The 22,986-nt window shown below is 42.3% G+C and overlaps 1 protein-coding gene across 4 annotated transcripts in view; it reads right to left on the minus strand.

The window, feature by feature from the left end:
• EXPH5 (exophilin 5) overlaps nt 1-22,986 on the minus strand; it is a 94,021-nt gene that overhangs the window by 63,104 nt on the left and 7,931 nt on the right. For 2 of the 4 annotated variants that reach the window (XM_033204146.1, XM_033204144.1), the window contains exon 2: nt 16,222-16,308. In XM_033204146.1, coding sequence (XP_033060037.1) covers nt 16,222-16,308 — 87 coding nt within the window. Of the gene's footprint in view, nt 1-16,221; nt 16,522-20,617; nt 21,581-22,986 lie in introns of those variants that run through there. The other 2 variants (XM_033204143.1, XR_004435643.1) reach the window with 2 other exon arrangements.

Raw genomic sequence — 22,986 nt, forward strand, 5'->3', positions numbered from 1 at the left:
ATTCTGGTGACATTCACTGCTAATGGTGTCTGCATCTCCCTGTAGTCTTTCACATCTTTGTGGCTTGCCTAATGTTGTTCACTCCACTTGCTGTTCACTTCACATTTATTCACCTCTCATCTCCTTCAAGACTCAGTTCAGGCATCACCTCCTCCAGCAAGTCTTCTCTGAGACTTCCCATGAGGTTAAATGACCTTTGCGGCCCCCTGTGTGACTATCTTATCATTCGTCACGTTATAGTGAATGTACTGCTTTTATTTATTTATTTATTTATTTATTTATTTTATTTATTTCTTTCTTATTTTCTTATTTTTTGTTTTTTGGAGACAGAGCCTCTCTCTGTCACCCAAGCTGGAGTGCAATGGTGTGATCTTGGCTCACTGCAACCTCCGTCTCCTGGGTTCAAGTGATTCTCCTGCTTTAGCCTCCCAAGTAGCTGGGATTGCAGATGCACGCCACTATGCCTGGCTAATTTTTGTATTTTGAGTAGAGACGGGGGTTTCACCACATTGGCCACGCTGGTCTCAAACTTCTGACCTCGTGATCCAACCACTTTGGCCTCCCAAAATGCTGGGATTATAGGCATGAGCCACTGCACCTGGCCTGAATGTAGTGTTTTTAAACCCACCTCTTTTATGGTATTGAAAGGTTACAGAGAACATTTATATATCTCCGGTACCAGGTTCACAGTAGGATCTCAAATATATCCTCTAAATAAATTAGTGCTGTTGAACAGAAGTGTCATTGAATCATGACATGGAAAAACAATCTATGGGGCTGTCATTTTATGGAGGAACACAGAGGTCCCTAGACCTCTGACTCCTGATGCTGTGAGGCACTGGCAGGAGGGTCTTGGGACAGTGACAGGTTCCAAAGACAACTGCCTCAATGCTGCAAATGGAGGAGTTGATCATACCTGGCAGCTCCAAGAAAAAAGGCAAAATTGCGCTACTCCCAATGCTTAATGCTGATGATTGACCTACAGTCAAAAACTCCAGATGACTGTTTACCTTCCAGAAAGGAAAGCAGGTCTGAGCCAAGAGAGTAACCAGGCCCGGCCTGCCTTCCGAAATGGCCGAGGTTCCTGGAGGTGTGGGATCTTTCAGCTTTAGGAGACTGCCACCTGTGAGTGTCTGCAGCACCTCAGAGATGAAGTTCAGGCAAGCTGAGAACAGAATAGCATTTTTTATTTTCATTTTTCTTAAGATGGAGTCTCACTCTGTCTCCCAGGCTGGAGTGCAGTGGTACAATCTTGGCTCACTGCAACCTCCGCCTCCTGGGTTCAAGCGATTCTCCTGCCTCAGCATCCCAAGTAGCTGGGATCACAGGCACACGCCACTATGCCTGGCTAAGTTTTGTATTTTTTATAGAGATGGGGTTTCATTATGTTGGCCAGGCTACTCTCAAACTCCTGACCTTAAGTGATTTTCCTGCTTCGGCTTCCGAAAGTGCTGGGATTACAGATGTGAGCCACTGTGCCCAGACTATTTTTTTATTTTTTAGAGATAAGATCTCACTCTGTTGCCCAGGCTGCAGCGTAGTGGCGGGGTCAGCTCACTGCAATTTCAAACTCCCATGCTCAAGCGATTCTCCCACCTCAGCCTCTCAAATAGCTGGGACTATAGGCATGTGCCACCATGCTTGGCTAATTTTTAAATTATTCTGCAGAGATGGGGTCTCACTACATTACTCGGGCTGGTCTTGAACTCCTGGCTTCAAGTGATCCTCCTACCTTGACTTCCCAAAGTGTTGGGATTACTGGCATGAGCCATTGAAAAGTATTATCACTTTAATGATAAAAGTGTCGTTGTTTTGGAGAACTTTTTGGAAATTGTGGCATTTACATTATTTGCAAGGTGGGTTTTAGACACGTGCAAGTTGTTTTTAAGAAAAAATTTACATTTATATATTGTTTTGTGACTGTGAACTCTCCTTAAGGCTCTGGAAGGCCCAGGATAAGGTGTTATAAGTTGACACATGGGGAAAACGAAAGGAAGTCTAAGGAAGAAGCTGGAGCCTGAGCTCAGTGGAACTGGGAGTACAAAGAGCTGGGTAGAGCTGGCTGAAGGTGAGGCCTGGTGTGGCTTTGAAGGTGGAGACAGCTACCCCGGAGGGAGCGTGTTACTCATAAACCTTTTAAAGACTTGCCTGGATGGCAGAGGCAAAGCAATTACACAACCGGATAGACATGACCTAATTTATTGGCCTTTCCAGTTACCTACTGTGGAGCCAGTGCTATACCATAACCTACAACTAAGAATGAATTTTGGTGGGGTGAAGAGCAGAGTTGCTGAGAATAGGGGAGAAACTGATGTCCTTAAGGAGGAAGAGACACTGGGAAACAGACCAGAGAATGCAGAGAGGTGGACAGACCCTCCCTGATGTACTCCCCGTGGAGAAGGCTATTGTCAGAATTCCCCCTGCTTTTTCTATTCTGAGGAGTGAAGAGCTTTTTTTACTTTGAGGCATGAAGCCCTTAACACCCACTACTTAGAGTACAATGTTGAGCAAACAGAGCTCTCACTTGGCCCCTGGTAATGCTGAAGGGGAGCTCCCAAGGGCAAGCTCGAGTTCAAATGTAGTAATTCAGTCAGCAACTGAGACCTCCCCTCAAATATGTACGATCCCAAAAGTCATTTTCATATACCTTTTTGACATCTGAAGGAGGGAACCACACATAAAATACTTGACAGCAATGTTTACAATAGGCATTGAACATAACTGCTCAAGTAGAGCCAATGTGACCAACTACAGTGGGGTTCAAAGAAGCTATTCACCAGGCCAGGATCTAACCAGCTTGTGGGCACGGCAGCATTTGTGTTTACGCATAACCCACACCACGTGGGCAGTGAAACAAAGCCAAAGCAACTAAAAGTAAAAAGTGATTCTTCACGGTTGCCGAAACAGCTCCGGGGCAGAAGAACCCTTTGATCCTGCCAAGCAGTTTTAAAGCGGCAAAGTACTCCACACGTTTACTCACTGTCCCCTGATTGGTTTCTCTGCTTTTTTCTTATCTCTGTGGAACCAAGTCACTGCACTACTTTCTGTTTTCCTAGTTGGATCCTGACTGGTGTGCAGATAATGATCTCCTAAGGATCCTTACCAGTGCCCCCGTGAGTGGAAACATTAGATTCACAACGTGTGAGATTCTTATTTTGTTTGCTTTCTTATCTAGCAAGTTTTATTTTTATTTATTGACTTATGTATTTTGAGACAGAGTTTCACTCCTTGTTGCCCAGGCTGCAGTGCAATGGCGTGATCTCAGCTCACTGCAACCTTCGCCTCCCGGGTTTAAGTGATTCTCCTGCCTCAGCCTCCTGAATAGCTGGGGTTACAGGCACCCGCCACTATGCCCAGATAATTTTTGTATTTTTAGTAGAGACGGGATTTCACCATGTTGGCCAGGCTAGTCTTGAACTCCTGACCTCAGGTGATCCACTCGCCTCGGCCTCCCAAAGTGCTGGGATTACAGGCATGAGCCACCGCCCCCAGGCCCTTGTCTAGTAATTCTGTTAGTCATTTATCTTTGCGATTAAGTAATTTTTGAAGTAAATTAATTTTGTTATAAGTTAAAAAATGGGATGCTCACGTCTGTAATCCTAGCAGTCTGGGCGGACAAGGCAGGAGGATTGCTTGAGCCCAGGAGTTTGAGACCAGTCTGAATAATACCAAGAGAACTTGTCTCAAAAAAATTTTGAAAAAAAGAAAAAGAGAGAGAGAGAGAGAGAGAGAAAGAAAGAAAGAGAAAGAAAGAAAGAAAGAAAAAGAAAGAAAGAAAAGAAAGAAATAAAGAAAGAAAAGAAAGAAGAGAGAGAAAAGAAATAATCTTCAGACATTAAGAGGATAATAAATGAATATTATAAACAACTTCATGCATATAAACCTGACAACTTAGAATAGATCCATTTCTCAAAAAACACACACTGTCAAACTCACTCATGATGAAATAGCTGAAAAAGCTCTATATCTGTCAAAGAAATTGAATTCGTAGTTTAAAACCTTTCAAAAAAGAAACTTCCCATTCCAGATGGTTTCATTGTTTCATTTTACCAAACGTTTAAGGAAGAAGCAATGCCAAGGCTATATAATCTCTTCCAGAAAATAGAAGAAAACATTTCCTAAGTCATTTTATAAGGCTGGAATTACTGACACCAAAACCACAGAAAATAGTATACAGGCTGAGCATGGTGGCTTAGGGCTGTAATCCCAGTACTTTGGGATTACACTTTGGGAGGCTGAGGCAGGGGAATCACTTGAACCCAAGAGTTCAAGATCAGCCTGGGCAACATGGTGAAACCCTGTCTCCACTAAAAATACAAAATAGTTAGCTGGGCGTGGTGGCACATGCCTGTAGTCCCAGCTACTTAGGGAGGCTGGGGTGGGAGGATTACTTAGGCCTGGAAGGTGGAGGTTGCAGTGGGCTGAGATCACACCACTGCACTCCAGCCTGGGTGACAGAATGAGACCCTGTTCCAAAGAAAAAAAAAAAAAGAAAATGGATAAAAACCCAGAAAACTATATATCAGTATCTCTCATGAACCCAGATTTTTTAAAAACCCTCAATATTAGCAAATGTAGTGAAATCATATAAAAACAATAGCACATGATGACCAAGTGAGATTTTCTTGAGAATATAAGTGGATTCGTTTTCTCTGGCTACCATAATAAAGTATGGCACATTGAGCGACTTGCACCACACGTTTCACAGTCCCGGAGGCTAGAGATCAAGGTGCTGGCAGGGCCATGCTCCCTCTGGGGGCACTAAGGAAGGGTCAGTTCCAGGCTTCTAGCTTCTGAAGTAGTTCCTTGCCTTGTGGCAGCCTAACTCCTGTCTGCACAAAGCATTCTCCCTGCATGCTTGTCTGTCTTTGCGTCCAAATTTTCCACTTTGTATAAGTACATCATTCATATTAGAATAGGGCCCATCCTAATCACCTCATTTTAACTTGATTATCTCTGTAAAGACGCTATTTCTAATTAAGATCACATTCTGAGGTATTGGCAATTAGGACTCTAACACAGCTTTTTTTCTTTTTTCTTTTTTTTAATTTTTTGGAGGACAGTTCAACCCACAACAGTAAGGTTGGTTTGATATTCTAAAATCAATTACTGTTAATAAGTATATCGTCGGGCGCAGTGGCTCACACCTGTAATCCCAGCACTTTGGGAGGCTGAGGCGGGCAGATCACGAGGTCAGGAGATGGAAACCATCCTGGCTAACACCGTGAAACCCCATCTCTACTAAAAATACGAAAATTAGCCGGGCGTGGTGGCGGGTGCCTATAGTCCCAACTACTTGCGAGGCTGAGGCAGGAGAATGGCATGAACTCAAGTGCAGTGAGCCGAGATTGTGCCACTGCACTCCAGCCTGGGTGACAGAGTAAGACTCCGTCTCAAAAAATAATAATAAAATAAATAAGTATATCAATAGTCTATAGAAGAAAAAGCCACATGGTCATATAAGTTGACGCAGAAAAAGTATTTAATAAAATTAAAGATACGTTCATGATAAAAACTCTCAGCAAGCAAGAAACAGAACCAGATAAAAGTCATCTATAGGCTGGGCATGGTGGCTCATGCCTGTAATCCCAACACTTTGGGAGGCCGAGGCGGGTGGATCACTTGAGCCCAGGAGATGGAGACCAGTATGGCCAACATAGCAAAACCCCGTCTCTATTAAAAAAAAAAACAAAAAAAAAACAAAAAAAAATAAAACACTCATCCACAAAAAAAACATAGCTAACATCGTAATTCATAGTGAAAGACAGTGCTCAGCAACAAAGCAAGGAAGTACAATCTCAATACTCCTGTTCAACATCATGCTTGAAGTCCCAGTCAATATTAGGCAAGAAAAAGAAATAAAAGGCATACGTATTGGAAAGGAAGAAATAAAACCATCTCCATTTATAGGTAACATGATTGGCCATGTAGAAAATCACCCAAAAAAACTCCCCCCCCAAAAAAGAACATCCTAGAGCCAATAAGTAAGCTTAGCTAAGTGGTAGGGTACAAGAGCAATACCAAACATCAATTGTGTTTCCCTATACTAGCAATGAACAATTTTAAACTTAAATGTAAAAATTTACATGTAAAAACAAAGGAACGATATAGACAAAATAGTTCTAAAAACAAAGAGTAAATTGAATGGCTTCTTTTTTTTTGAGATGGAGTCTCGCTCTGTCGCCCAGGCTGGAGTGCAGTGGCCGGATCTCAGCTCACTGCAAGCTCCGCCTCCCGGGTTTACGCCATTCTCCTGCCTCAGCCTCCCAAGTAGCTGGGACTACAGGCACTTGCCACCTTGCCCGGCTAGTTTTTTTTTTTTTTGTATTTTCTTTTTTAGTAGAGACGGGGTTTCACCGGGTTAGCCAGGATGGTCTTGATCTCCTGACCTCGTGATCCGCCTGTCTCAGCCTCCCAAAGTGCTGGGATTACAGGCTTGAGCCACCGCGCCCGGCCTGAATGGCTTCTGTAACTCAGTAAACACCTTTGAGAGTCACACGGTTGTTGTATGTGTAAATAATTCATTCTGACTGGGCACAGTGGCTCACGCCTGTAATCCCAGCACTTTGGGAGGCCAAGACGGGCAGATCACCTGAGGTCAGGAGTTTGACACCAGCCTGGCCAACATGGCGAAACCTTGTCTCTACTAAAAATTAAAAAAAAAAAAAAAATTAGCTAGGTGTGGTGGCACACGCCTGTAATCCCAACTACTCAGGAGGTTGAGGCATGAGAATAGTTTGAACCCAGGAGGTGGAGGTTGCATTGAGCCGAGATTGTGCCACTGCACTCCAGCTTGGGTGAAAAAGAGAGACCCTGTCTCAAAAAAACAAAAACAAAAACAAACAAAACAAACAAACAAAAGAAAAATGGAGGAAGCATACTACTTAATGTTGAGACCTACTATAAAGTAATCAAGATATCATAGTATTTGTGAAGGAAAAGACATAGAGATCAATGGAAAAGAGCAGAGTCCAGAAATATAGCAAATTTTTTTACAAAGGTGCAAAGGCAATTTAATGAAGGACAGTCTTTCAACAATGGTGTTGGGATAATTGGGCATTAATATGCAAAAATAAGCCTCAATCTAAGCCTCACACTCTACATAAATCTTATTTCAAAATGCATCAATGTAAGACATAAGACTAAAAAACTTCAAAAAGAAATCATAGGAGAAAATGTCTGTAATCTGGGCTGAGACAGAGTATTCTTAGAATGCTACTAAAAGCATGATTCATAAAAGAAAAAAGTTTGGTATGTTGGATTTCATCAAACTGGATAACTTGTACTCTGCAAAGACACAGTAGGAAAGTTAAGACAAGCTACAGATGGGAAGAAAATGTTTACAAACTTGGTGTTCAACAGGAGACCTGTATCAAGAATATATAAAGAATTCTCAAAATTCATCAATCAGAAAACAAATAACCCAATTAAAAACTGTTCAAAAGACTTTAACAGATACTTCACCAAAGAGACTATATGGAAGGCAAGTAAGCACTTAAAAAGATGTTTACCATCATTAGTCACCAGGGAAATGCAAATTGAAACATGAGGAGACCCATGAGGAGATACCTATTAGAATGGTTAAAATAAAATTGAAAATACCAAATGCTGGCAAGACTGAAGAACTACTATGCTCTTGTCTGAAACTATGTGTCCCCCCAAAATTCACATGTTGAGCCCTACCCCTCAAGGTGATGGTAGTAAGGGATGGGGCTTTTGGGAGGTGATTAGGTCGAAAGGGCTCCTCCGTCATGACTGGATCAGTGCCCTTTCACACGAGGCCTGAGAGAAAGCCTTTTTGCTCCTTCTACCATGTGAGGACACAGAGAAGGCACCCTCTATGAGGAGGGGGACTTCACCAAACACAGAATCTACCAGTGCCTTGATCTTGGACTTCCCAGGGTCTAGAACTATGAGCAATAGATTTCTGCTGTTTATAAATTACCTTGTCTAAGGTATTTTGTTGTAGTAGCCTGAATGACAAAGACAGAGATTGGAACTCTTATATACTGTTGGTAGGAATGCAGAACGGTACAGCTGTGGGGAAAACAGTTTGGTAGTTTCTTGCAAATTCAAGAATATGATCCAGCAGTTCCACTGCTAATAAAAATCATGTTCACACAAAAGCCTGCACATGGATGTTGATAGCAGCATTATTCAGTATTATTAAAATGTGTAAACAATACAAGTGTTCTTCAGTGGGTGAAAGGATAAACAAACTGTAGTAATCTATGTAATGAAATACTAAATACTATTTAGCGATAAAAGGAATGAATTATTTATTTGTTCATTCATTTATTTTGAGATGAAGTCTTGCTCTGTCACCCAGACTGGAGTGCAGTGGCACGATCTCGGTTCACTGCAACCTCCACCTCCTGGGCTGAAGTGATTCTCCTGCCTCAGCTTCCCGAGTAGCTGGGACCACAGATGCGTGCCACCATGCCTGGCTAATTTTTGTATTTTTAGTAGAGACAGAGTTTTGGCATGTTGGCCAGGCTAGTCTCAACCTGGCCAGCATGGCGAAACCTCAAGTGATCCTCCTACCTTAGCCTCCCGAAGTGCTGGGATTACAGGCGTGAGCCAACTTGCCTGATGAGAATGAATCATTTATACATACAACAACCTGTGTGACCCTCATTTTACTGAGTTAAAGAAGCCATTCTCAAAAGGTTACGTATTCTGTGCTTCCATTTATATAACGGTCTTTAAAAAATAAAACTAGTGATGAAGAACGAAATAGTGGTTGGCAGGATAAGTTACTCCCTCCCCCACCCCCTTTCCTCCCTCAATTGCTGTTAAATGCATCGTTTCAAAGTTAAAACCAAGACAAGCTTGATCAATATAAAAAAAACACAACTCTATGTTGGGATGCAGGGAATTTGGTCACTGTCATCTCCCATTTCCTCTTTCATCTAGAAAGCCTAACACATCATGGAATGAGGAAGCTGGCTCCTGTGATCTGTTAATATTTGAAGTATGGCCTTTTAATAGGGCCATTGGCAATGTCAATAAGGAAACATCCTGAGAAGGAGAGGGCGATGAGCCTATCGCTCTCAAATCTCACAGCCTGGGGAATAACTCACTACAGAAAAACCGACCTGAATGAAGGTGAAAGAGAGAATCCACCCACGTTTATGAAAGATCATGCCTTAGCTAGCCCTCCTTAGTTCTTAGCCACCTTCTTCTCAGTTTTAAGACCCTGCTATGCTAACCGGGAAGGAAAGCGTTTTCTTACTAAACTTAACCTGACTTCCTTTTGACCTTCATGTGGTTCTCAGGTTTAAGACCATCTGTACTAATGAGGAACGAAAGTATCTTCTGACTAACCTTCACCTGACCTTCTTTCGCCCTTCACCTGGTTTCCTCAGATCTTTCTTTCCCTTAGTTTGTATTTCCTATAGCAGTAAGTTAAGTTCCATTTGACTAGGTATTGAGTACCTAAGTGTGTGAGGCTCTCACACAAGGAATCAAGGTTGATGTACAACTTACCATATACCAACTTACCTGTTCACACATTAACATTGTAAAGAAAAGGACAAGGGCAGAAAAACATTTAGACATTTTAAAAAAGAAATTTACCAGTAAAAGTTACTTATTTCTTAAAAGACATTTTTAAAAACTATTTTACCTTCATAAAAAAAGTATGAAAGTAAAAAATAGTCAAACATTCCATATTTATTATCCAAAGAAACAGTTCTATTTATTTATTTATTTTGAGACAGAGTTTTGCTCGTTACCCAAGCTGGAGTACAACGGCGCAGTCTTGGCTCACCTCCACCTCCACCTCCCAGGTTCAAGCGATTCTCCTGTCTCAGCCTCCGAGGTAGCTGGGCTTACAGGGGCCAGCCACCACGCCAGGCTAATTTTTGTATTTTTAATAGACATGGGGTTTCACCGTGTTGGCTAGGCTGGTCTTGAACTCCTGACCTCAGTCAATCCACTCACCTCGGCCTCCCAAAGTGCTGGGATTACAGGCCACAGCACCTGGCCTATTTTAAATAGCATATGATAACTCAAAAATAAAACAGTAGTAAAAGGGTTAAAGTCCCTTTAAATGTCATTCCCCAAAGATAATCATTTTAACAGTATAAAGTCCGTCCTTACAGAACGCATGTATGCATTTTTTCACATAAATGGTTGCCAGCAATTTTTTCTATATAAGCAGATGGTACTAGTTATCCTCCCATATCCATTATGCCATTTTCCTTAGTAATAACATCTCCAGCTTTTAGCTGGGCATTTGACTACATAGAATTGTGTGTTTTTTATTTTTATGCTGAGTGGAGATAAAACAGCAAGAGTTTTAAAGTGGATAGATCCCAGTCTTGGTTCTGTTGTGAGGTAGATGGGCCAGGTGAGGAAAGTTGCTTCAACTTTTTGGTACTATAGGAGGCAGCACAGCACAGTGATTATGTACAGATGGAGTTCCCAGATCGGACACTCCCTAGCAGTATGATCTCAAGCATGTCACTTATCCTCTCTAAGCTTCCTCTGTTGAATGGAGATAAAGATATCCCTTAACTCATCAGTTGTAAGAATTAAATGAGATAGTGCACACAAAGAGCTTGCATGGGTCAGTACTCAACAAATGTTAGCTATTATTACAGTTGTTTTATTAGCTTTTGAAAAAGAAGATAATAGTATTTGCTTTATCAGGTTGAGGAAAAAAACAAATATGAAAGACTGTATAAGCTAAAAGAGTCATAATATCACTAAGCTTAAAAAGAACCCTGCTTGGCCGGGCGCGGTGGCTCAAGCCTGTAATTCCAGCACTTTGGGAGGCCGAGACGGCGGATCACGAGGTCAGGAGATCGAGACCATCCTGGCTAACACTGTGAAACCCCGTCTCTACTAAAAAATACAAAAAACTAGCCGGGCGAGGTGGCGGGCGCCTGTAGTCCCAGCTACTCCGGAGGCTGAGGCAGGAGAATGGCGTAAAACCCGGGAGGCGGAGCTTGCAGTGAGCTGAGATGGGGCCACTGCACTCCAGCCCGGGCGACAGAGAGAGACTCCGTCTCAGAAAAAAAAAAAAAAAGAACCCTGCTCCTTGGCATTGGGATATGGAACGATATTATTATAGTAGTTCTGTGTGTGTTGCCTATGGGGACCAATCCACGGGAGTAACTAGACAGGAGAATGTATCTGAGAGAAAGTTCTCCCTCAGTTTAAAGGAATTAACTAAATGGATGCCACTGGAAAGTGCAGACAGCTCAGAGATCCGCTGTGTGTTATCTGATACCTTGTTATGTATCAGAACTTGCTCAAGCCTCTTTTTTTTTTTTTTTTTTTTTTTTTTTTTTTTTTTTGAGACGGAGTCTCGCTCTGTCGCCCGGCTGGAGTGCAGTGGCCGGATCTCAGCTCACTGCAAGCTCCGCCTCCCGGGTTCACGCCATTCTCCTGCCTCAGCCTCCCGAGTAGCTGGGACTACAGGCGCCCGCCACCTCGCCCGGCTAGTTTTTGTATTTTTTTAGTAGAGACGGGGTTTCACAGTGTTAGCCAGGATGGTCTCGATCTCCTGACCTCGTGATCCGCCCGTCTCGGCCTCCCAAAGTGCTGGGATTACAGGCTTGAGCCACCGCGCCCGGCCTGCTCAAGCCTCTTGAGCACACTTGTGACTTCCAGGCATTGTTCTTGTTGTCCCTTTTCCAGGCCACACAGGACTGCTTAAGGGTGAGCTACAGTTATATGAACACTTCATCTTACACATTCTATCGCCAATGGAAACCTTTCATAGACTGATGTCATTTGGGGCAGAATCTGTGTTTTATTTTCCACTGTATTCTCAGGGCCAACCCAGTGTCTGGCACACAGTAAAAGCCCAATCAGTAGACATCCAATGTCTCTAGAAACTCTGCCCCTTAGGTAGAGGCAGATTTCACAGGCTGGGAGAGGAGAGGGCAGGCAGAATGTGTAGGGGAGGCAGGAGGCTTGTGTATCTGGCTTTTAATGTCTGCCGGATGTGGCAGCTGCCACCAGCTATAGACCACTTTATGACTTTGGCATATACAGTCCCGTTCAGAACTGTGCTACAGCTCAAGGATATTACTGTAAATCAATCAGAAATAATTAAATTCTGGAAAACCCTTCCAGGCTGCAATCTTGCCACGGAGCAAAAAATGATCTAAATCTAGACATGCCATTTAAAAACTTGATTACACCAGGCACTGTCACATCTGGTCCTGATGCCAGATACATTTAGGTTCAAATTCTATCTCTGACATTTATGACCTGTGTGACCTTAGGCAAGTTCCTTAACGTTGCTGAATTTCAGTTTTCCTTCTTTAAAAAGCCATTAATAATACCCCAATAAATGGTTGTGAGGATTATTCAATCTTGATGAGTAAAGTAGTTTCGAGATAGATCCGGATTTTAAATTCTGGCTTTGCTGCTTAAGTTGGACAAAATACTCAATCTTTTTAAATTGTTTCCTTCTCTGTGAAATGAGAATTAAAGTGTATACCTAATGAGGTTATTGAGAGGATTAATTAAATCTGTATAACATGTTTAGTACAGTGTCTAGTATACAGTAAGGGCCTAATAAATGTTAGCTGTCATTATTATCACAATAATTACTATTATTACATAAAAAGGCAGCACTTAATATATATTGGTGTAGCCATCTCCTCCAGCTTAATCTCCTACTAATGAGAAATATCCAAGAATTGGACAATTGGGTCAAGCGTAAGGCATATCTTGATAGATATTGCCATAATGCTCACCAAAAGGCTTGTAACCAACTTACAATGTCACTAACAATGTGAAGAATCTATCAATTTCATTCTAACTCTCACAGACTTTTTTTTTTCTGTATTTTTTTTTTTTTTTTTTTTGAGACGGAGTCTCACTCTGTCGCCCAGGCTGGAGGCAGTGGCCGGATCTAAGCTCACTGCAAGCTCTGCCTCCCGGGTTTACGCCATTCCCCTGCCTCAGCCTCCGGAGTAGCTGGGACTACAGGCGCCCGCCACCTTGCCCGGCTAGTCTTTTGTATTTTTTTAGTAGAGACGGGATTTCACCGTGTTAGCCAGGATGGTCTTTTCTGTTATTTTTAAAGGGGCAGCATGGTATCTCAAGGTTACTTCAATTTTCATTTATTACTGTGAGGGTGGACATTTTCCCATCTGTTATGTTTACTGTTTGGATATCTTCTGGTGTGAATGATTTATTTCTATCTTTTGCCTATTTATTAGTTTGAATCTTGGTGATTTTCTTAAAAATTTGAATAAACTATATATTAGAACATTAACTATTATATTTAATGCAAATACTTTCCTGGTAAGTTGGAGCCATAGAGGTCTGGTACAGATGAGGGGAGATCAGGAAAAAGTTCTATGTGTTCAGGGATTTTTCTGTGGGTGGGGCTGCTGCCTTCTGCATGATGAACTCAACTACCCTCACATCCATCTCACAATATCTCTGGCCCTGCATGACACTGTAGTTCTTTTTTTTAAAAAAATTATTTTATTTTTAAAGACAGAGTCTCCACTGTGTCACTCTGGTTGGAGTGGAACAATCATAGCTCACTGCAGCCTTGAACTCTTGGGCTCAAGGGATCCTCCCACCTCAGCCTCCTGAGTAGCTAGGACTACAGGTATGTGCAGCAATGTCAGGCTAAATTTATTTTTAATTTTTGTTGTAGAGACAGGGTCTGGCTGTGTTGGCCAGGCTGGTCTCAAACTCTTGGCCTCAAGCGATCCTTTTGCCTCAGTCTCCCAAAGCACTGGGATTATAGGCATGAGCCACTGGGCCCAGCCCCAACACTATAGTTCTATATTGCTAACTATAGGGTACTCGTATTTCTTCTTAGTTGTCTTGTAGATACCTCAAGCCTATCATAGATATGAATGAACTCATCAGCCATTCCCCAACCTGCTAACTTGCTAAACTTCCCCATTTGGACCCTTATTGTTCTAGTCAAGAGGTCTTGAAGCTCTTTCTCAATGTAGTAAAAAGGCTTCCCTGAGTCTCTCAGACAGGCCTGTTGAAGCATCTCTTTTTTGTTGTTGTTCATATATGCCAAGCCAGAACAGAATGAAATTATACTCTTGAGTTGTAAGTCATGTGTCCTGATTTTTGATTTGGAAAATATGATCACATGTATCAAGAAAATGAGCAGAAGAGGCAGCCAAGTTGACATGTTGTCTCAGGAACTTTCTGAATGCCAATATCTGCTACTGAAATTAATACATGTGAGCCTGAAGTGGGTAAGCAGAACAATCCCATGGAGACTGCAAGCCAGACATGGGTATTTGATAGTGGAAGTGGGGAATTAATCAAAGGAAAAGACAGTACTAGAAATCATTGCCTTGGGTATTTGGTCCACACATCTACTTTCCTTAAATGATTTTTGTATTTTAATGGTGATATTTTTCAAATTGTTTGGACAATTAAATATTTTTAATAATTAGTATAATAGAGTATTGATTTTGTCTTAGCATTATGGCTTTTTCTGTTGATGTTTCCATTAGGATATGAGTGCCATGAAATTAGAAAGTGTGTTTTGACCTTCCTTGTAATGCCCAGCCCAATGGCTTTGTGTAGATACATGTGCTTTGAACAGATCTATGTGGAGATCCAGTTCCTTCTAAAGTCAACTGAAGTGGGCGTCATGCGTTGCAATAGAGAAAACACAACAAGGCAAGCATCAGGTCAAAAATGAAAAGCCCAGATAACATCTTAAATGAAAGTTTCTCTCCTTCTTATTTTCTAACTTTCCCCTCAATTTCCCCCAGTACACAATGGATCACTTAAGAAGCCCCATCCTCTTCAGAGACAAGAAACACTTCCAGTAAGACACACTGAGAATAACCGCAGTTTCTTAGTGCCTTTGGAGTATGCATTGAAATTCCGTGCAGTTCAGAAGTTCTTCCGAGAGTTGGGTGTGCCTGTGTGCGGTGCCTGTGCATATGAGTAGGTACATGCACGTGGGTGTGTGTGGTGCGGCATACTGTTCTCATGAAGGCACACTTTCTACACTGTTCAGGGGAGGAGAACGATAAAGCCACTTTTTCTCAAGGCAGAGTATGATGGTATGAAATCCACATTCACCAACCTCAAATATTCCTTCATTCCCCAAAGAGTCATGTTTAGGGGAGCAGGGTGAAGTCTGGGCATTGGGCTTAGTATATTCTAATTATTTCTACAAAGACTAACTAGATTTTCCAATTTGAAGAGGGTCCTTGGAGGGTTTCTTTTGTCAGCTGTGGGGGACAGGCAGGTGGGGATATCCAGAAAGAATTGGGAACCTGGAACTCACATTAGCAAGCAGTTGATCATAAAACAAAATGACTTGCTAAATTCCAATCAATGGCACAGTGTGACCTGAGAGTGATGTCCTGAATTCCCTTCCACAGTTATCTAGAGAAGGACTTAGATGGGTATATTCCAATACTGGCGAGAGTCCCTTTACACTCCCCAGCAGAAAAACTGGTTAATTTATATCCCATGTCATTATCTCACTATCTGTGTCTCTGGATTGCATTCTTTAGTAACTAATCCCTCACCTACAACAGTACATAGTAAGGTCAAGGATGAAATTTCGCAGAATCTCGCTCCCCACAGCACCACGCACAAGGAGACCCAACCATTCCAGCCAACCCCGTGTGTCTAAGTCCCATTCGCCCACATAAGTCTCTATTTGACAAATTCCTCGAGTTACTACCCTTGGGGTGGGGACCTTTCGCCTCCCGTGAGGTGCAGGCTCTCCCAGGCTTTGCGGACTGCCCCCGTGGGGTGGGGAGATTCGCCTCTGGTGCCGAGGGAAAACTGTGTTAGGCGAAGGTGGAAGTTCTGTCGGACCCGTGCGAGCACGTGGGTGCGCGCGGGCCGCGTAGTGAGCAGCAGCCAGGATTCCGCTCCAGATCGCGCCCCCGCCTCATTTCATTGCCTGAAACGGCCCACGCCCCGCGATGGCCCCGCAGGCACCCGGCATAGCATAGCGTGGCTGCGCGGCCCCCGCAGCGCACGGACCCCCACCCTGCCCGACCCCAGACCCGCAGGCGAGCCCGTCTGGTATGCAATGGATGGAAAGGGTACCAACTAGTCATCCCAAAGTCCTTTAGAGGGCAACTAGGCGCGATTTTCTCTTCCCGACCCGCTGCCTCCGCAGCAGCCGCTCGGAGCACCTCCGGGCAGGTGCCCCTCGCGAGCTCCGCGCCTTCCCCGCGGATCCCTGGCCCCTGCTGGGCCCAGGCCCAGCACAAGAGAAATGAGTTTGCTCTGTACCTGATCCTGTCCTTCTCGGCCCTCTGTAGCTCCTCATTTCTTTCCAGCACCTGAAGGATCTTCCTGGCCTCTTCGTCATTTAAGAAACTGAAATCAAACCCCGGAGGAACTTTCGTCATTTTCTTTACTGTGTGTGAGTTACACTTAAGCTCCTTGGCGCCTCCTGTTAGGAACGCATTTTTCAACATATACAAGACCAGTTTCACTAACTTGATCCCACAGCCAATAATAAGTCCGTCCCTTTGAAAGTCTAAAACCACAAACCTAGGGAACGCCCACACCTAAAGGGCTCATATTGACAACACCTTAATGACATATTTCTCTCAACCTGTCCAACCGAGATGCAAAGTGAACGTCTAAAGGGAGAGAGGGAACCAATCCTGTTCCAAGGGGGGCGGGCCCTCCCTCGTCCCCTCCCTCGATCCGTCCCTCGATCCCTCCCTCGTTCCCTCCCGTCACCCTCCCCGCCCCCTCCCTCGTTCCCTCCCTCGTTCCCTCCCTCGTTCCCTCCCGTCACCCTCCCCGCCCCCATCTGAGTTGTTAAGCAAACAAGCCTATATAATTCTGCCTCTAAAGTGAGGCAAGGCTAAGTGTTGGCGCCAAAGTGTTTGCTTTTGCTGTTGCTGTTTGCTCGCAGAACTTGAGCTTGACTAGCAAAGGAGTGAAAAAGAAGGATGACTAATCCTCCCTTTCAATAATTAAGAGCCCATAGAAAATAGAATTGCAAGTAGGGTTTGTAACTGGCAAAAGGATTACTTCGTTTGAAAGACCAGGAAGAACTAAACTCAATTACACTACTGACTGTGGATGAACCTGGCTGAAGGGCGGAAATTATGTATCCTTGGAAACGAATTATTTGCCAAGCTTCTCATCCCGTAGACACCCCCCACCTCCACTGTCCCACAAAAGTCATTCTCAGACTTTAGAAACAAACAAACAAACAAAACAGTTTATGATATTTTAGGAGAAGACAGCCCAGAAGCAAAGGACGGTAGAAAACACCTGTTAGAAGTTTTCTGTAAGATTTTATTACCATCTTAATAAACTCAGAGAAGTAATACACATGCCATTTAAAAATACCTAATCCTCTGGTGAAAGCAAATGGTAATCCTATGAAGCCACGGAAATAGCTTTCCTAGAAAGTCAGTTGTTCCACAATACAATGAAGAATAATGGAAATTTATAAAGATATTCACATATATGCATTTTTTTAAATTATCAAGGCTTTTACAGAAAACATGTTTTTATCTTGGCTTCACTTTCTACACAAAAATAACTCTGTCAGATTGACTTTTCTGTCCCATAGCCTTAATTTGGTCATTTTGAAGATGGTGATGATTACTAACATATAAAATGTACATCCACATGTATCATTTCTTTTCATGGCACATAAACCCAATTAAAATTCTGTATCTTTACAAGAACATGATATCAAAAATTGCCACTTGTGTTTTGGTCTCTGGGTTATCCCCACTCGATCATCATTATTTAAAACATGCCTAGGCAGCTAACTGCCTTTCTATGGGTGTCTGTTATTTGTGTGAACCAGGAACCAATTTTGTTCACCTATGGTGTACACAACACAGAACTCCTTTATAAACAGTGTCTGTATTAGTGATCATGTTTTGGGAGTATGTCTTGTATATGGAGTCCAATTTTTCTAGTGTGTTCATTTATTTAGCATACACGTGGGACTTCTCCATATGGTCACTGGTGGGATTTTACACTGTTTCCAGTATATCAGTGAACTGATTTCAACCAACATATCCTGGTGCCTATTACATGAAGGCATCATACACTGTGAACAACACAGTTCTTGTCTTTAGAAAGTTTGTAATCCAGTGGGAGAGAAACACAAATAGAAAGATGACTATGTAACAAAGAACATAACAGAGGAATAAAGAAAATTCCATGAGCACACAGAAAAGTAAGTGGCAACTGAGTGGATGGAGAGAGGATACAGTATTTAGGTTGCTGCATGAAGAGTCAGATTTCAAGAGGAAGAAATAGGGGGTGGTGGGAGGAGATGTGTGAGTCTATTCTAGGCAAGGGGATCAGCATGCTGAATAACAGAAGTACAGTCTAGGAATCTTCTCATATTCCCTCAACCTCTCTAATGACCAGACTGAACAAAATCTTGGAAGCTAGAAAATACTGGAGCATGTTCTGGGATTGGTACATGATCTGTTTTGGCAGAGCACGTAGTCTCCACAGGGGTAAAATCTTCCTCTTTTTATGTAGAAAGCACAAATCTACACATAATACACAGATGTATAGTGTATCTGTAGTATTAACATTGCACAAGGGAGGTGATTGTGAAAAAAGTTCTAAAAAGGTTCGTTGTGGGGACAGTAATGAGAAAGCGGTTTAGAAACACTGGGCTAGTGCTCAGAGCACAGTGAGCTGAAATGTAGTCAGGCTGAGCTCTGACTATGAATGCCATGCAATTCTAGACTTCATTGTGTAAGCACCGAGGAGCTAATACAGGTTTTGAGGGTGACAGTGATGCAGTTAAAATTGAACTTAGGGCCGGGCGCGGTGGCTCACACCTGTAGTCCCAGCACTTTGAGAGGCAGAGGCTGGCCGATCACAAGGTCAGGAGATCGAGATCATCCTGGCTAACACAGTGAAACCCTGCCTCTACTAAAAATACACAAAATTAGCCCTGTAGTCCCAGCTACTCAGGAGGCTGAGGCAGGAGAATCGCTTGAACCCGGGAGGAACAGGTTGCAGTGAACTGAGGTCGCACCAATACACTCCAGCCTGGGCAACAGTGCGAGACTCTGTCTCAAAAAAAAAAAAAAAAAAAAATTGAACTTTGGGCATATTACTCTGATAGCAATAGACAAGAAGAGTAGAGTGAAGATGGCATCAAGGAAACCATTGTGTTGGAATGCTGATGCAGGAGAAAGGGAAAGAGGACCCAATCAAAGGCAATGTAAGTGAGAGTAGAAAAAGGGTGGAATTCCAAAAATATTGGCTGGATTTGGTAACTCATTAAACAAGAGGATTAAGAAAGAGACACAAAGATGATGCAAGATCTCAAGAGAGGTGTCTAAAAGGAGACTAGTCTATTTGATAGTATGAGAAACACAGGTTTGTCCAGAAATCAGTTTTTCAGTTTTTGACACAAGCAGTTTGATGTATCTACAATTCATCCACATGGCAATTTAAAATGAGAAATGTGGGACTCGAATTCTTGAAACAGGGATGGAGAAGTAGATTGGGAAGTTATCTGCTTAAAAATGGTTGCCAAAACCCTGAGATAGCAAAGGAAGGATGAGCAGCAGAAGCTGAGTTGAGAACTTTGAATGTCCAACCTCATCAGACATCAGCACCGAAACAAGCTTCAGCCCTGGGTTGTGGCACAATGGGGCATACCATTGAGAAACTTTTATATTGAGAAATTTACGAGGCATTGGAGACTGGCCTGGAAACCATACAGAATTGTTTTTGTGGAGTTTTAAACACAATGCTCTTAAAATTAAAATAATTCTCCAAAGGTTTGTTTTATGGGCTTATTTAGCCAGCGGCAAGCAGTCATTTTCAATCTTAGTATCTGTAATCCTGGCAACCTTTTGCCCAGGCTCTCAGCTAAAAAGATACTCATCAGTTTGGTTTTTAATAGTCACAGCTGGATAGAAAGCAATAATCTTTAGAAATCTCCCATAGTCTCCTACCTTCTCTAGTCTGTTGACCAAATCCCCGCCAGAGGGCTTAGTTTTTTCCTTCCTTGACAATCACCAGGCCAAGAGACATGCTGATCACATCACTTGCTTGAATGTCTGATTTTTTATTTTTATTTTTATTTTTCTTGAGATGGAGTCTCACTCTGTTGGCCAGGCTGGAGTGCTGTGGCTCAATCTCAGCTCACTGCAACCTCTGCCTCTTGGGTTCAAACGATTCTCCTTCCTCAGCCTCCCAATTAGCTGGGATTACAGATGCACACCACCACACCCAGCTAATTTTTGTATTTTTATTAAGGAATGTGTTTTACAGGCTGATCTTGAACTCCTGACCTCAGGCGATTTATATATTAACATAGTTTGCTTTATCATTAGATCAAAGTAATAACACATTATTATCAAAAGTTCTCTGATAAAATTCAATATTGCTTTTTGTTAGGACTAAACTAAATTGAGCTAAATTTAAAATTACTTGGTAATTCTTTAGAAAGGATTTTTCCTTGATGTGGCAAGGAATGTCTGTCCTAGATAACACCAGTATTATAATTAATGGTGAGTCTATGAAGTAACAATAATCAAAGACACCTGCTATTCCCTATATTGTCTAACATTGTTCTGGTGGTTCTAGTTGATACAATAGGGAAGGAAAAAACAATGTGGTGTAACTCTTAGAAAAGAGAAAATTGATCATAGGTGATAATTATCTACTTAAGAAAAAGACCAAAGAAATCTGTTAAAAAAAAAAAAAAAAAAAAACCTGTTAGAACTAAAAAGGGAGTACAAATTAGTGGCCATGTGTGGCATCATTCAACAAATATTTATGGAATGTCTACTATCTGTTGGGAAATGTTCTAGGAACTGTGTAGACAAGATGTTCTTGCGCTCAAAACATTACCTTCTAATGGATAGAAGTAAATAAATAAATAATTAAATCAACATAAATTTAGAGTGTGATAAGTGCCGTGAACCAAGTAAACAGGGTGGAGGATGGGAGGGATGCAGGGAGGGCTCCAGCTAGAGTGGTCAGTCTGGAGACTGACCCGCATGATGAGATGTCATATGAGCTAAAACCTGAAGGGTAAGAAGCCAGACATGTGAAGAACTTACGGGTACAAATGTCCTCAAATTGGTTGAATAAAATGTGGGTAGAAAGTAGATGTGTGTGCTATTTATAAGTTCTTTTGAACTTATTTCATCTTCATCTAAGAAATACTCCACAGGGCTCCTTGCCCCAGATAATGGGCTTAGTGGTTATGGGCATGCAGTGTTTGTTTAACCTGCTGTATCTCAGGCCCTGTGCCGGGTGCTGGAAACACAGAGGCATCAAGGTAAACAGGTCTCTGTCTTCAGAGAGTTTGCACTCCCTTGGAAAGAGACAGATAATACATTAGTAAATAAATAAAAAGATTTACCAAGTGTGATAAATGCTATGAAGGAAATTAACAGAGTGATACGGTGGAGAGTAAGTTTGAAGAGGAGGGGATACTCTTAGATGGGGTGGTTGGGAAGGCTACCCTGAGGTGACACATAAGTGGTGACCTGAAGGGTGTCAAGGATCCAGCTTTGCTAAGACACAGGAGAAGGGCTTTCCAAGCAGAGGCAAGTGCCAAGATGCTGAGGCAGGAGAGAGATTTGCAGGCTCTGGGCTGATGTCTCTGGACCATGGTAAATGCCTGGAAGAGGGACATAAAAAAGGAGGTTGGAGAAGTAAGTGTGGGCCTGATAACATAAGGGAGCTAGGCCAAGCAAGGGAGGTTAGATTCCATCCAAAGGACATGGGCTTGGAGTCAGTAGTCCTTGGTTCAAGTTCTGGCTACAATATTTATTAGATGTGTGACCTTGGGCAGCCATCTCACCTCCTTCCACCTCATAACGTTGTGCAATTAAATGTCCTAGTGTCTGGGAAGTGTGTAGCATATGGTAAGCCCTCCGGAAAAAGAGAGATGGAGAGAGAGAGAGAGAGAGATCTTCCCAGCTAGGTGGTCAGTGGGATTCTGCCCAGTTTCCTCCTCACACCTGGCTGGCTTCTGGGATAATAAAATAAATTTCCAAATGTTGTCTCTTCTCTCCCTGCCTCCAAACTAGAGGAACTCTTTTCTCTGGGCAGAACTCACCTCACATTGTATATGACATAAGGATTAAATTGTTTTAAATTGAAAATGTAGCATGATGACACCAACGTGGTAAAAGAAAAACAAAAGATATTTTGTAATCCAACCATCCTAATTCAAGGCCTGCTTCCATATTTGAATATCATTCTAAAGTTCTGTCTCATGTGTGTGTGTGTATAAAGCTATAGTTATAAATCACAATTGTGTATACACATGTATACAAATGCATACTCATAACACAGTTGTAATCACAGTGTGCATATTTTGATGAAGGCTTTTAATATTATTATGAAAGACCTCTGCAGATTTCACAACCTAACTGGATTTAAAAAAAGAACCTTCAGTTCTGAAGGTTCTTTGAGAACTTTAAACTGCTTTACAGAAGTAAGATTGTTGACTGTTTTTATGTTACCTCAATAACCAGTTCTGGCATTTTATAGTATTCACTCTTTGAACATTTTTCCTTACAGCACTTCTACCAACTTCCATGTGGTTGCCTTTCTGTTTAGAAGAAGTGCCCTTTCAATAACAATCCTTGTGCAGACATCAAGTGATACCTGGAAAAGAAACCTGTTTTTTTGGTTGTTGGGGAGGCTTCTCTTCAGTAAAGAAAGCAGGGTAAGTGAGAGCACTGACAATGCTGATGGCGTGCAGCCTTTAATAACTACTGTCGACCTGAGAGAAGGAACGCCATGCCTGCTCTCAATAGATTTTAAAAAGTTTTCAGTAACTCACTTCTTCATAAGCAAAGACCTACATTTGTTTGCTTCCGTAATACTAATCCATTGAACTTGATTTTACTCTTTAAGTCCAGGAGATTGCAATCTGGGTAACTTGGAATCTACAAGAAAGGTGAGAAGAGAGGGCCCTTTCCTATACTTTCCCTTCTATGTTGCATGGAGATGGGGGAAAAGGGGACAGAGAGTGGAAGAAAATTCAAATATGGGAGACTGAACTCAGCGTCTTCT

The sequence above is a fragment of the Trachypithecus francoisi genome, unplaced genomic scaffold, assembly GCF_009764315.1.
Source record: "Trachypithecus francoisi isolate TF-2019V2 unplaced genomic scaffold, Tfra_2.0 Lachesis_group8, whole genome shotgun sequence".
In the NCBI taxonomy this organism is placed as follows: Eukaryota; Metazoa; Chordata; class Mammalia; order Primates; family Cercopithecidae; genus Trachypithecus; species Trachypithecus francoisi.